Below are 15960 nucleotides of genomic sequence, written 5' to 3'. Positions count from 1 at the left end.
GAGACAGACAGAGAGACAGGGAGACACAGAGACACAGACACAGAGAAGACAAGGGAAGGGTTGAAGTTTTGTCTGGGTCACCATGGGCAAGCCACTTAACCTTCTAAGTCGACTCCCTAAAACTAAATGGTACCGAACGAAATGCCCATTTAAAACGGTCGATGGTATTTGGCATTTTCCCCGAAAGGGATGAAATCAGATCAGAAGCATTGTTTTTCAAGTTGCTGATAGGCTATATATGTCGAGTGACTGGGCTTTTTAACAAATGTAGTCACCTTTCGTTTTTCTTGGCACAAAATAACATGAAGTGGCTTTTTTGGCAAGATCTGCCTTTTTACCGCAACACTGTATTTCATTTGGATAAAGTGAATTTGCTCCAAGTCTGAGCGGGATTATAAATCTCCATTCATGTTTCACGCACTAGGGAGGGAACTATCAAACAGGGCGTTACATTGTTTGAAATGATACATTTTAGCTCTTAAGAGCAAGTTGCTATCTAGAATCCTTCTGTGGGAAATGTAGATACTTGTGCCTAATCTGTGAGTGAAGAAAGAGGAAAGTAATGGGATACAATGGATCAAGTGGCTGGTTGGAAGTCAAATCCCACTTCTGCCATTTGCTCCCTTGGCTAACCTTCCACTAGTCTCTGGGCTCCTTTCACCTCACCAGGAAAATGAAGAGATCGGACTAGATGACGTCTACGGTCCCTTGTTGAGATTTTCAGAGATTACGTGACGATTTAGAGCAAAACAAGAATTTGCAGTACCACTCCATTGCTTTCCATTACAATTCATTTGCCATCTAGCCTTTCATTGGCTTCATAATGAATTCTCAGGGTTGTAGGAGGCCATTAGAGAAGCAGAAAGGTCAGAAGCATTCCTCTAGCCTCTTCCCCTTCCAAGGAGAACACTTGGTGATAGGCCTGCTGAAATGTCCGCTGATACAAGGGATAGCACTTCACAGGTCTCACTGAACAAGTACTAAGTGACGTCTTATTTCTTCATGGAGGCTGGACTCCTGGGCCTCTTGGTGGCACGTGGAGACACTAGGTCCTCAAAGGGCCTGACAGCAGAGGCCTAGTCAGTGAGGTATGTCTGAAAACCAGGCTAGTGAAGGATGGAGTGGCTCCATCACCAAACGATTGGCTATATGGCAGGGATGGATTTTTTTTTCCAAAACAACTAATAAAATCATCTACTGAGACCATACTAAGGAAAGCAGCCAAGTGGGATAGTGTACACTTGACGGACTTGAAGGGAAGAAAACCCAAGTCTGAATCCTGCCTCAGACATTTCCTAGCAAGTCACTCAACCTCTGTGTCTCAGTTTCCCTATCTGTAAAATCAAGAGAACAGCACCAGCTTCAAATGAGATCATGCATAATGGACAGCATGAGTTTTGGGTTAGCAGGGACAGGAGAGGGTGCTCACTGATGAAGTCACAGATATTTGGAACCAACAAGAGGAAGGGGGGGAGGGGAACGGGACACAGGATTGGCTGTTCTAAGAACCTGGGCTCCCATGTTTTATGGAAGAAGTGGGATCACTTCCTGGAGCTCCCTCTCTGGGCAAAAGTTCAAGAGAGAACTGCAATTTGTTCCCATGAGCCCTGAATAAGAAGGAACTTGGCTCTGGCTGGGATGCCTTCAAGAGCAGAACCTCTTGCCAAGAATGGCTCCTAAACTCCAGGACTACGTACTGGTTTGGGCAGGTGGGCTTCACTACATCCTAGTTTGTCTCTACGATTTAAGTATGTGATCCACAGACTCAGTAGAATAGAAGCTCTGTGAGGGCAGCGACCATTTCCTCCCAGTCTTTGTATCTCCAGTGAATTGTACAGAGCCTGGGACATAACATTATCTTGACAGATCACACAATGACTTTTGATCTTTCACCGATAAACTTGTGACTCAACTGCAAAGGAGTTAAACAGAAAACGGCTCAGCTAAGGAACTGATGGCCCACACGTGGCTTTGGAGGGAGGGGAACAAATAATCAAATAGGGCACGATTACATGAATGGGCAGGTTTCTTACAATGGATTTCAGTTCTCTCCTCCCTAACCTGGTTTAGAACTGAGGGACCTACTTATGGGTTTAGAAACTCCCCCCCCCCCCGCCCCCCTCCCAATGACTCTTGGAAAAACCATCCATGCTGTGCAGGGCCTGATTTGGTGTGAATGCATGGGGTGGGTAGGCGGAAAGGTAGAGGGGAGGGGGGACGACAATGAAGCAGGCTTTAGGCAGAACGGTATCGCTAACAAATGGAACTTTTAATCAAATGAGTTACTTTCAATCTGTTGCCTGTCAGTAGGGACATCTCACATTTGTCCCTTCAGCTCTTATCCAGAATCTTCAACTCTCAGATGCGCTTTTGAGAGCATCTTCCCTGGCAATTTTTCCAGGCATCTGTTTACGAGTAGATTTAGAACAAGATGGCTTTGGGAGTTCCCAAAAGAGGTACTCGGGAGTACTCTAGGTGACAACTTTTTCCCCTTGGTAGACTTCTCTAGCCTGTTCTGGAGTAACCCTCGGGGAGATGAACCCGACCCTTAGCTAAGAGTTGGGTCAGAGTTAAGGTAAGGTGGCCACATTTGCCCCGGGTCCTCAAACCACCCAGAGCTCTCCCCCTCCATCCAATTAAATATCAAATCGAAGTCTCGAGTGGGGATTTCTGAACTTCTCATCCCCAGCATTCGGAAGTGACCTGAAATGATGCTGAGGTCCACAAAGGACTTGTTGTCATTTCTGGTTGTCACACAGCAAGATAAGCACCCAAGAGAAAATGGATTCCTTCACCAACATGGAGAAGCCCAGCCAGAAACATATTACCTTGTTATGCTGGGCCAAGCACCACTCTCAGAGGGGCTCGGGGGTCTTCCTGTCCCCTGCAACAGAACTCTGGGTCCCAACAAGAGATGGACAGCAGTAGAGTCCTCCTATCTCAGAGCCCAGAGAAATACTCACCATTGTACTTGATGCTGTTGGCTAGAATAAGGTTGACATCATCCAGGAAGGCATCTCGATTCTGATACTTGTGCTTAGAAATGTTCTGTAATTAGAAGAGCCCCGTAGCAGTTAAGATACACACTTACAAAGCAGGAAGCTCCAAAGGGATCTTGTCAACTCAAAGCACTTACTTTGCGGATGGTTTCCAAATCCATTGGGTTGATGATCACTTTATAATAATCTGGAACAAACTTCTTATTCACTGGGTGATGAAATGGCCAAGACTAGAGGAAAGAGAAAAACGAGTAACTCAAATCAACCTTCTACTTTCTGGCATCCACTCGACCTTCTACTGTTGTTCTGCTTTCATCTTGACCCCGGCCTGCCCTCAAATTCACATTATCAAACAGCTTAGTTCAGGATCTGAAAAGTAGATGCTTAGAATTAGCAGCCCTGTGCAAGGGGTATGGCACAAGGGGGAAAAAAATCCCCTCCTGACTAGATGAACTTGTTTATCAGTATGTGACATGAGCGGCATGCGACAAAGGTGTTCTCCAGTAGTCCCATCTCTTTTCTGATGGAGCTGCTCTCCATCAGACCAGGGACATCTAGCTCAATCCCTGCCTGAACCACATACATCTCTGCGATCCAGCTTCCTGAACACTTGCAGTGACAGCGGCCTTACTCCAACACAAGGGAGCCGGCTTTCTCTACAAAGACAAAATTTTCTCTGCCATGTGACTTCCACTTGGTCCTAGTTCTCTAAGGCAAAAGAATAATTCGACTGCTTCTCCCAAATGACGACCTTTCCTATACCTGAAGACAGATTTATGTCACCTGTAAGTATTCTCCAAACAAAGGATGCTCAATTTCTTAAACTCATTCTCTTAGAACATGGTTTCACACCCCCTTCCCCAAACACTCTCTCTGGGGCATGTTCCAACTTATCCGTGCCCTTCAGAAAATGTGGCGACCAGAAACTCAAGCCAGTACTCCAGATGTGCAGACATGGGATGACTAGGGCAAAAGACAACAGAACACAGCACTAGGACCAGATTACACCTCCGTCAGTTTGGCCTGAGCTCAAAGGGACAATTCTCATTCGGACAATTCCCAAAGCCTCCTAAAATAGCTTCCCTTCCCTCTCATCTTCTCCTCAAATAATCTAAAGGCCCAGTTCTGGTTCCCTCAGATAATACAAAAGAAAAAAACCTAGTGGGGATCCTCTAAGAAAAAATATAAACTGGCACGTAAGAGCCGCCACCAACTGGCTCCCAGCTGCCTTTCTAGCCTCATCTCACATCACTCGCCTTTTGTACGTGCTCTGTTCCGGTTGTTTCCCCCTACATTCCCTGAGGTCATGCCAGCCTGGCATGTACTCCCTCCTCTTCAGAGACAACTTTTAGAATCTCTCTTATCCTTCAAGGCTGAGCTTGGATGCCATCTCCTCCAGGTGATTCTTCTTTGATTCTCCCATCTGGGAATATTCTTCCTCCTTCAATTTTACTAGATAATTTTGTCCAGAACTTTGCTTTATACCCCTTCTATGTATCTCAGTAGAATGTAAGTTCCTCGAGTAATCCTGACATTCTGAGCCTTTGGCATCCTAGGAATCCTGTGGTCAATTGAGAACCTGTAGATCTTTTTCATGAGAACCTTTTGGCCCTCTTCCCCTATCCTATCTATACCCATATCGTGCATTTTTTTTTTCTTTCTTAAAACCCTTACCTTCTGTCTTTGTATTGACTCCAAGGCAGAAGAGTAGTAAGGGTAGGCAATGGGGGTCAAGACATAACTTGCCCAGGGTCACCCAGCTGGGAAGTGTCTGAGGCCAGATTTGAACCCAGGACCTCCCGTCTCTAGGCCTGGTTCTCAATCCACTGAGCTACCCAGCTGCCCTCCAAAGCATGGATTTTTTAAAGACCAAAGTGCAGCAAGATATTAATAGCTATTCAAGTCTACCCTGTTCTATTCAGTCCAAGGCTCTACTCTCAGATCATTTGGAGATTCTGATTCTGTCACACCATATTCTGAGCTTTGTAGCACACTACAAATCCATCTATGCCAACCTCTACATGAAGCAGCATGATGGAGTAAATAAGAGCTCCAGGCCTGGAGTCAGGAAGGCCTTGGTTGGAATCCTGCCTCAAACACTAGCTGTGTGACTATAGACAAGTCACTTCACTTCCTGGGCCCTCAATTTCACCGTCTCTAAAATGAGAAGACCAGACTTCTAAGGTTCCTTCCACCTTTCAATGAGTAAGAAATATACTGGAGAATGGCGGCACTCTCTGCCCCTACCCCCAGACCACTGACTGGTCTTTGCTTCCAACTCGGCCTTCACAGCCATCCTCAAAGAAGACAGCTTCCAGGAAGGAGCTGGCCACTCCCACCAAGTGCCCGATCAACAGAGCAGGTAAGCCTCACTGAAGCAGCCAGGCACTTAGAGAGGAGAACGAGAAGTAACATGTGCCGATCAAGTCAAACCACCACACTACCACTACCTTGACCACTATCAGACTCTGAAGGAGACAGCCAAGGACCTTGAATAAGCCAAGAGCCTTGGGAAGAGCAGTGTTTCCAGCACCTGGGCCCTCAGCCATCCTCTTGGGAAACAAACTCTGGGGAGAGGCAGCCCAAGAAAAGGCTGTTCCTGCAGGGGCTATAGCCAGAGGCCGAGGACCCAAAAAGAAAAGTCCTTGGCCCTGGCCAACAGCTCGACAGCAAACACGAAGAAGCCTGAGCACCTGCTTTGCTGCTCTGCCCTAAGAACCATGGGATCTTTCCATCTGCTTTTGCAGCTGAAACCTGTGTGGTCTCCTTCATTAGAGAGGAAGGAGTGGCTGGCTTTTCTCTTTGGATCCCCAGTGCTTGGCATGGGGTTTGGCACAAAGTGAGCACTTCATAAATTTCCTCATCTCTCTCCAGGCCAGTGGCACAATGCTTCCCCTGACAGCCTTTTCCTAACAAACTCCACATTTCACCTCCTCCCCCCTCCCTCCCACCCCCCCACCCCCGGGTGCTAACGCACAGGCTGGCACACCCCAAGGCTGGAATGCTCTCCATGTCTCACCTCTGCCTATCAGAAACACCAATAGGGTTCAACAAAAGCATCCTGTCCTACTCAAGGCCTTTCCTAATTCCCCTATTGCTTTGTCCCTGCTCCATCCACACCAACTCTCAGAAATTACCTCGTTTTGGGGGAGGAGGGGTATTTATTTTGCCTAAATCTTGTACTGTATCGATATATCTGCACACTTGCTGCTCCCCTACCCCCTGCCAGTAGAACCTAAGTTTCTTGAGGGCAGTTTGTCTTTGTTTTCCTAGTACAATGCCTGGCCCATAGTAGGAGTTTAACGAATGTTTGTTGAATTGAATGGAGCAGAAGCCAGAGCCACCTGTGTAGCCCACCACTAGAAACTTCCTTCCAGGATGAACTCAAATCCATTCATGGACATCTTTTGATGTAGCCATTCAGGCGATTCCTGAATCCATCTAACTGCACTCTTAGCCAGTTACCTTGGCTTCTTCTGCTTTGGATGAGGTTGCTGAGCCAATGTTTAATCATCTTTAGGATTTGGATTAACTGAACACACACACCCCCTGACCCCTGCACCATCCTCACACTGCCCAGAACACAGGCCACCTACGTCTGGAACCACCATCATCTTCTGGGTGACGATATTGTCCAGAATGAACGAGAATGCCACCTGGTCATCATCATCCAACAAGGGGTTAATGGCCTTCTCTAAGCGGGCCAGTTTATCTTCTTTCTGAAATGAAAGGTATCGGGATGTCCAGCATTGTAATGGCTTATGGTGCAGCCTGCTTGCTGTCATCCTTCTGAAATCTCTCCTCAGCCAGTGAGCACAGCACCTGCTAATAGTCATTTTCCCTAGCCCTCCCTCTTCCCATTGCTCCCCTCTCCAGCCTCACACCCTCCCTCGTCTCCCGCCCCTTCGACCCTCTGCACAGAGATCCCACTGCCCCTTCCTTGCTCTGAGAGACGTGGAACGACGACAATGTCTTACCTCTTTCAGCTTTTCATCACAGAGATCCAGCATCGACTGAGAGATCTGAGTCAATGAATGCTTAGGCCCTGTAACCCAACCAGACAGGAAGATGTGGAAAAGTCGAGACCATTACAAAACAGGAGTCAGAAGTCGCGGCTACCCTGAGGAGCCACATCATACCACCCAGCCCAATTTCTTTCCTTAATTCAATTTGGTCTTCTCAGTTCAAATGCTCTCCTCTCTTCCCTCTCCCCTTCCCCTACCCGTTGAGAAGGCAAGAAAAATACAAGCCCTTACAAACAGGTAGATATGCAAAACATCCCCGTGTTAGCACACGGTCCATCTTCCACCTCGACTTCTCTCGCTATGCTACCTGATCCACAGGCAATCCCACTAACTTATGCGGTTATGACTGTGTGAATGGTTACTACTGCTATAACAACCCCATGAGCCTTTTTTCCACAGAGATCAGGCAATTTGTGGGCAGAGTTCCTGTTGACAGAGCCTGGCACTACGTGCGCGATACTCAGGCTTGGGGCCGATTCAAAGGCCCTCCTTCCTCCCATCCATGACTCCTATACTCTGAATTGGTCTAGATTAAAGGATCTTAACCTGGGGTCTGTGAACTTTGGTTTTGTTTTTGTTTTTTCCAAATGTACTTTGATAATGGTACAACAGTAAAATTGACTGTATATTCGCACATTGAAAAACACAACTCTGGGGAGTCCACTGCCGGGCTGCTGCCCAGGGAGCCACAATGTGAAGGAGGCGAAGAAGCCCTGACCTAGATGCTGCTGTGCATCTTCCACGCTGTTCACAGGAGAATCCCCCTGCCTGTCTTCAGAAGATCACTGATCAAATTCCTTTGTGCCCTAGCACACCACATCAAATCAGTCAGCATCTACTGCCCAATTAATATCACTCCATTCAAGCCACTTCATGGTCAGCAGGGTTTTGTATGAAACTGACCATAAGGACCAGGAGGGTGGCAGAGCAGTGTCTGCTCTCCTAGCCATATACTGTAGCTCCCATTTCTCTAGCACTGGGAGGCCTAGAAAGCACTTTCCTCCCATCATCTGTCTCAGGTCTACCAGTAAGTAAACCTTAAGGTAGGGCAGGTATACTAGTAGAGGCTTCGGCATAATCATAGCTCTTGGTGGACCTTGCCTAGCTGTCATGTTGGCATCACCCAGTGAGGTGAAATCTCTAACATCGATGCTTCCTTTCTAACTCACTCTCCCATTCCTTCCTGGTCATGGTGATGCTGCGTCAGTAGTAAAGCTTCCATGCTAGTGAGTTTTCAAATCTGTAATGAACAATGTTACCTCTAGATAACAATATAACTCTGAGTTATAAGCTGACACATGACTTTACTTGTCATCAGGGTTATCAATGGGTCATAGCACTGTGCTAGCCTTGCAAAATAAAATAGTCCCTACCGTTCTAGAGGCTGTTTTTTAAAACCCTTATCACCTTCTCTCTTAGACTCAATACTGTATATATTGGTTCCAAAACAGAAGAGCAGTCTGGGCTAGGCAATAAGGGTTGAGTGGGATTTCCAGTCTAGTCCCATCATTTCACCGGTACGGTGAAGTCCCAGTACACCAATGCAGCTCAACAATGTGCCTATAACTTATCTCAAGAGCTGGCTGGTGCCCTGAGAGACTACTATATTTCAAAAGGCAGGACTTGAACTCAAGTCTTCCTGATGCTAAGGTTCACTCTCTATCCACTCTGCCACACTGCCTCCCTACCCTAAAGTAATATTTACGATATCATAGTACACTAAAAAACACCAGTCTTTCAATATGCTGAGAGCAGATCTGGGAGCAGCCTTCTGGGTGTAAAAGATTAGCCCAGCTGGCCTCACAAGGTCCTTTCACAGACAAGGAGTTGGTGTTTCTTATTTACCATTGTACGTTGCACTGTTTTTCACAATCAGTTCCAAGTGCTCTCGAAATTCCTCTCGGGATGGGTAGAGGCGCTTACGGACATTTTCACGGAGTGTTTGCAGGTCCATGGGCCGGGTGATGATTTTATAATAGTCCTTCACAACTTTGGCATTTACAGGAGTGTGGAAAGGGTAAGTCTGTGCAAATGAGAAGCAGCAATTCAGTTCCACAACCCTTAAGCACCAACCATAGGAAAAACATCATGCTGTGGATGGGGGAGCCAACGAGAAAATAAAACACAATCCCTGCCCTGAAAGAGTCTCTAGTCCAGTGAGTCAGCTAAGGTAGAGGCTGTAACTTTCCTAAAAGAGACTATGCCAAGTAAAAAACAGACTGAGACAAAGGGGTAGGAGAAATCTGAGGAGGGGGAGAAAGGGACAGACTTGAATGGTCTGTGAGAGGAGAAAGAGGAGGCGAGTGTCCATGAGAATAAGAGCATCCGAGACGGTCCCCCAAGCAAGGCAGGGAAGTGGGGGAAAGGGCAAGCTCTTTCAGCCATTGGGGACAATATGAGGAAAAGCACGAGGACGAGAGAACCAAGACAAGAACAGGGAACGTTTTGGCTAGAACAAAGAAGACATGAAGGATGAGATAAAGGTCGGCAAGAGAGGAGAGCCAGATGGGAAAGTCCTTAAACAGCAGGCTCTGGCGTTTCCAATTTGCCTGCTGAACAATGGAGAGCTAATGAAGGTGAGTAGAAGAGGTTACAGGAGGCATGCCCTAGTGCAAAGAAGCAACAGATGTGAGAGAGATACAAGAGCTACAAGGGGACTGTCCCAGCAGCCCGATCATCCATGATTTTCAGAGGGAGCAAGTCTGGATAATGCCTCCCCCACCAAAACAAACTACTAAAGGAACTCTGTGGCCAACATGCTAAAAGCCAGGCTGGAAAGTCCAGGCAGCTAAATGTAGAATCAAATCTTCCTGCACCATCCCCCCCTTCCCCTTGGCCAACTGAACCAACTTCTCAAGGGGATCTGATGTTTTCAAAGCCACTTCATTCTGTATCTGCACAAACATGGAATATCCAGATTCAGTCATGTTATTTTGTAGAAACTAATAGCAGCTAGGAGCATCCACTCTCCAGATGAGGCCACGCATTAGAATGGGTCTCGCCATCTTGACTCTAGTAAATAATACAAAGTACTCACATTGGGAAGATCTCTCATGTCATTGATGATGGACTCCAGGATAGATGACAACGTCACCATGGGATCTGTCCGGCGTCGATGGATAGACTTGTGGGGTCGCTGGAAATCAGAATGGTAGGAAGAGGATACAATGATACCCCTCCCTTTGGGAAAGCAAATCCTGCAATAGTGTGACCGAGTGAAACATTCTCTCAGGCCAGGCCTTAAGAGCCAAGTCTAAAGCAGGGGTTAGAGGGCTAGGGGGCTCAGGGAGAACCCCAAAAGGCCACAAAGAAGGAACACACAGGGACTCACATTCAAATAATCACAATGAACAGTGGTCCCAACTCGTCGTTTCTTCTTGGGAGGAAGTTGCTGTTTAGGGAACTTCAGAACCAGCGATTTCCTTCTAACCTCATCTGCACTATAAAAAACAATGCCAGAGAGTAGTACATAGGCCCACTGCTGGCACTCGGAGACCACCACCATTCCCTCACCCCCAAGAAATGTTTCCAAAGTGCTTAAAAATGGGTCTGAGGTTGGGGAAAATAACTGAATTCAAAAGCCCTACAGACATCCTTCTTCCAAGGCTCAGCTCTGACTGGACCTCCCAGTATCTGTAACTTAATATGAAAGAAACAGGGCAAATCACAGCCTCTCTAGGCCTCAGTTTCTTCATATGCAAAATAAGGGAGCTGAATCAGGTGATCTCTAAGGCTCTTTCCAACTCTAGGACCTATAGGTTGGCCACATGCCTCAGCCTCATGGAAATAAGGAAGAAATCCAAGCTGGTGTTGGAGGTTCTCTAACCCCACTCTTCCCCTACCCCAGCCTGGCAAGCCTCACCCCCTACTCTCCTCCCATAGGTGACTTTTGCCAGCTGGCTCAGGATTGCTCTTATTTCTCTTCCTACATACGGCTACTCCACCTGGCAACATTTCGCAAGAGCTACAGACAGAACTGTTCATGTATTTTGAACTAGCAATTTTGCTTTTGAGAATGCAGCCCAAGTGGAAAAGACTGTATTATACACAGATCTGCACAAAGAGTACCATTTACAATTACAAAATAACAACTGGAAACAACTCAAATACCCCCTAAAGGTATTTGAGCAGTACCAAGGCATCTGAACCCAAGGGCATTAGCTAGGTCGGTGTCAAGCATGTGGACTGTGTCGCCACACGGACTCATGTTAGGAGATAACAGAAACTTCCAAAAACGCAAGGATGCATATAGAATGACTGCGGCTATGTCTTACATGGGTCTATGCGCTAACAAATCTCAGAAGGGAGCTTGAGAGATGGTGTAACTCGTTTTGGATAGCGAGGGTTTTCTATGAAGCTGCTGAAGTTGACTTTTAAAAAAATGTTTAACTTAAAAAATATCTCTATATCTCCATCTCTAGATATATAGCTATAGATATCTAAGTACATTGTTCTAGATGTATGGCTGCTTCGGTTATCCCTCCATCTTGCTACATAACTGGCCTACCTCCTTTTCCAACCATATATCTCCTGGATGAGATCTTTTACGCCACTTCTTGCTCGAGAGTCATCATTAGTAATATGCTGCAGCCTTCTTCACAGATTGTAGGGTTCCATCATTCACAGCCATATAAGCGTCACCAGAAAATATTGGTGTTAAAAAAGATGGGGTTTTGTTTCAGGGAAAGTGAGGGATAACAGATGGACAGCCTGAATGCTGCACTGGTACCCACAGAATGTTAAGAGGCCTCGAGGAAGGCCTCCCATGGTAGCGGGTGGACCATCTATGGAGGGCCCGGAAAAGTGTCACACAGAGTGAGAAGGCATGAATGAGTGGTGGTTTGCGGGAGGTATCTAGATTGATGAGACCACAGATCCATTTAAAAAAAAAAAAAAAAAAAAAAAAAAAAAGGCTGCTTCTCCATGACATGATTTAAGAAATCCTTAAGGACAAAAGCCAGGTGGAGAAATGCACCGGGAGTTCTTTTTACATTGTTCTATCCTAGTCTATTAGGAGGTGGCTAAGGGCAGGGGCCTTTAAAAACTGGGGCTAACTCTTCAATGTTTCCAAACCCAGAAGGTTAGAGTTGGAAGGAACTTCAGAGATCATTGAATCCAACCCCTTTATTTTACAGGTAAGGAGACGGAAGCTCAGAAAAAGGAAGTGACAAGATCAAGGTCAAGGGAAGCAGGGAATGATCCATTAGCAAGCCCAGGGCTTCTGATCCCACATCCACTCTGGGCACCTGCCTCTCAAGGCCTTTTTGTTTTTAGAAAGGATCAACATAAGGAAGGGCAGGCAGCCGCGCCCCCTTCCCGGCCCCTGCCCACACCACAGGAACATACCACTCAACTCCAGGCACATCCTGCTTTGTCAGCCCTTACCTCTCAATCAGCTGCTTGCCCAAGACAATCTTGGTCCCTTCCACCTTGATAAGCTCTTCATTATCATTAGGGATGACAGTTTTTTCTAGCTCCTCCTCCTGTTCCTCTGTCATGGCGACAGGGTTGGAGGGTGGAGCATTGGTTTGGTAATACAGAGGGCAGAACTTGTTTGTCCTCATGTGCCCGATGGCACCACAAGCTCCACATTTTAGCTGCAAAAAGGAGATGAGGTGAGCAACTCCCCGGGTTACGTTTTTTATTAAAAAAAAAAAATAATAAAACTCATTAAAGGTCAGTGGTAAGGTGAGCGGCTCCCATGTCTATTGGTGCCAAGTGAAAGATACAAAGCAAGTAATAAAATCAGGTCCAGCCCTGGGGGCTGGGCCTTTACTCTATTATCCAAAGGCCCCTGGGGTAAAAAAAACTAGGCAAAGCGGCACAAAAGACAACCAGAGGAAAGGTGGCCAACCCAGGTGTGAGCTATGAGAACGAGCTATACAGAACTGGGAAAGTAGAGACTCAGTGGCTCCACATTTGTAACCAAGTCTAGCTTTATTTAGTGCCCTAGGTCAGCTTCACCTGTAAAGTCAAGCTTGACACTGAACCTCCCCAAAATACACCCAATAAAAATTTTTGTGTGTGTATATATGTACACACACACACACACACATATTTGTATACACACGCACGCACATATATACATACACATATATCAAATATATATGTGTCTTCATATTTACATATATAAATGTACACACACACTTTTCTATTGACAACTTTAAACACAGGGCAGCATGGCCTAGTGGAAAGAGTCCTGTACTCAGAGTCAAGAAGACTTGGTTTCAAATCTTGCCTCAAATGTTGACTGGCTGTGTGACAGTCACTGAACCTCCATGTGCCTCAGGCAACTCCGTGGGACTGAGCAACTGAGTCAGAGAGACTGGTTGCTCTGGATGGTGGCAAATGGAAATCCCGGATCCTTCCTCAACTATTTCCCCAGGTCCCATAACTTTTGAAATCCCTAAGTTATACCAAACCTCCTAGAGCATATGCTTCATTTGTGCTGCATCAATATGACAAACTTACAAATCCAAAGTGTGGGCACACACAGCCATTCTTGGTTATAAGGACTAGCTGGGGGGGGCGGAGATAGAGACAGGAGAAAATCTAGGCAATATAAAAACAAAAGATATCAATAAAGTCTATTGAAAAATATGAATTAAATGCTAAGTGGATTCCATTTTCAGGAAAAGTAGTTACTAGGAAATATATTCACTGACCAACTATAAAATGATACTGAATAAGAACAAGAGTAGGCCCAGCACTTCAAATGCCCCAGATGCTAACATCTCTAACACTCGGAAAGCAGGCTTCTGTGGTCCTGCTCTTGTTCTCTACAGCCCGAAGGATGCCAAAGCCCTGAGGCTCAGCAGCAGGCTTTCTTTGTTGCTTTAACACACTTAACAATGGTAATAACAATAACTAGTACTTTAAGATTTTCAAAGTGCTTTCTAAATATTAACTCACTTAATCTTCACAAACACCCTGGGAAGTAGGTACTATTATTGTTCCCATTTTTGTAGATGAGGAAACTGAGGCAGACAGAGGTCAAGTGACTTGTCTTGGGTCACATAGCTAGCAAGTGCCTAAGGCAGTATTTGAACTCAGGTCTTTCTGACTCCAAGTCCTGAACATTATCCACTGTGCCACCTGGAGGCCTCTTAGGCCACACATTCCTATGCTGGATGCTTACAATTACCTTCAGATCAGGACGTTCCTTCATCTTCTTGGGCTTCTTCTCAGGAGGACCCTTGAGCTTTTCCTTTTCCTGGTTTCTTTTGAGACGCCTCAGCTGCTCCTGGATCCTTCGGCGTTCCTTCCGCATCTCTTCCCGATGTTGCTCATCAAACAGGGCAAATTTCCGACTGAAATAAATACATTCTCAGCAAGCTCTCCCAGACAGCATTTTACCAACATCTCCTTGGTGGGAGAATCTAAGCCCCAGAAATAATGGGGCTTGTGAAAACAAGGATGGTACATCATATAGGGCCTAGGGCAAGCCTAGCCACAGAAAGAAAGCCTCCAGAATGCAATCGACCTCCCCCCTTCAAGGAAGCCTCTTTCATTCACACATGGAGGTGGCATAAGGAACGGACGCTCTCTCCTCAACCTGGGGGAAGCTTGAAGCATCCCCTGAGAACCATCAAAGTAGCCAATCATCATTAACAAAAAAAAAAATCCACAGATGAGGTTGAAAATTTGACCTTCCCCAATTTAGTTAGGGGCCCCTCAACCCCAAGTCAACCCCAAATATCTTCTTTGAAACTTGCCTCAAAAAACGAATGTAAATCAGCTCTCCGAAGGAAGTGAAGTAAAACTGCATGACCAAGGCTGGTAGTTCAAAACCAGCACTATCTAAACGTCGTCACTGTGGCTGAAAAGTCAAACTTCAAGGAGCCCTGGTCCTGCAAACGCTTCCCCCTTCTTGGAGGGGGATAGCCATGATCTACAGCAAGGCCCAGGACCCACACACTCACATGAACTCTTCGTCCTTCGTCGTCCGTATGCGTACGTAGGCGTCAATAACAGCGGGCTTCCTCACGGTCTCACATCTGACATACTCCTTCCCATCCTCGTCTCGAAAGGTTCGGTAAATCTTGAGGCAGCGACCCGTGGCTGAGGAGTTAAGACTGGTCACAGAGGCTGTGTCATCGTCCTTGTGAGAGCCTCCAGAGCTCACTGTTGGTGAGAGAAATGCCTTTTCAAACCCTTCTCTGTAAACCTAAGATCTAGTACCTTCTCTGCCCCGAGTGAAGATGCGTGACGTGACACAGCACAGAACAGTGGTTTAGAAGATATAGAATATGTGAAGGAATGTAAGGGAAACAAGAGGTTCTGTTCATAGCAACGTCAGTTCCGCACTCTCACCGAGCTACCTTCCCTGGCCACCCTCACGCTATTGGCGCAATTGGGCTAGAGAGCAGCTGAGCAGCTTTCAAGCCAACATCAAACTACTGGAGACGGCAAGTTGCCATCATTCCCAATAGGGCTCTCTTGTCTGTCTGTCTGTCTGTCTGTCTGTCACTCTCTCTCTCTCTCTCTCTCTCTCTCATATTAGTCCTTTACTGAGCTCCAGAGTCCAATCCACCATTTACCAACCTTCTGGCTTCTCTAATCTCCTCCCCCACTTTTGCTGTTGCGCCACACTCTGCCGCATATCACATTGTGTTACGTACACAGTCCCTTTTTGTCCTTCTTCTCTTTCTTGCCCGTTTCCTTGTCATTGGCACCTTCCTCACCCAGTAGCATTCGCTGTAATTCCTTCCGCTCCTGCTCCTCCCGCTCTCTCGATAGCTGAGAACTGGTTTTCTTGTTCTGTAGCATATTCTCAATGTTCTTTCCCATTTCTTCAAAGTCGCTATCCTCGGCAGAGCTGCTGTCAGTGTCAGTTGACAGAATTTCAGTCGATGACAAAACTCTGCAAGTAAGACCAACACGAAAACTGGCCTAAGAATTGGCAAAGGCGTAGTCCAAAGAGCTACAGAATCTGA

The 15960-nt window shown here is 46.4% G+C and overlaps 1 protein-coding gene across 1 annotated transcript in view; it reads right to left on the bottom strand.

Moving 5' to 3' along the window:
• TAF1 (TATA-box binding protein associated factor 1) overlaps positions 1-15960 on the bottom strand; it is a 41706-nt gene that overhangs the window by 9503 nt on the left and 16243 nt on the right. The window contains 13 exon segments of the mRNA XM_044682857.1: positions 2964-3048; positions 3137-3229; positions 6596-6718; positions 6977-7044; positions 8870-9047; positions 10062-10160; positions 10356-10464; positions 11532-11618; positions 12410-12621; positions 13496-13576; positions 14169-14334; positions 14947-15148; positions 15646-15887. Coding sequence (XP_044538792.1) covers positions 2964-3048; positions 3137-3229; positions 6596-6718; positions 6977-7044; positions 8870-9047; positions 10062-10160; positions 10356-10464; positions 11532-11618; positions 12410-12621; positions 13496-13576; positions 14169-14334; positions 14947-15148; positions 15646-15887 — 1745 coding nt within the window.

Source organism: Gracilinanus agilis, chromosome X (assembly GCF_016433145.1).
Source record: "Gracilinanus agilis isolate LMUSP501 chromosome X, AgileGrace, whole genome shotgun sequence".
NCBI lineage: Eukaryota > Metazoa > Chordata > Mammalia > Didelphimorphia > Didelphidae > Gracilinanus > Gracilinanus agilis.
This window is presented reverse-complemented; position numbering and strand designations above follow the sequence as displayed.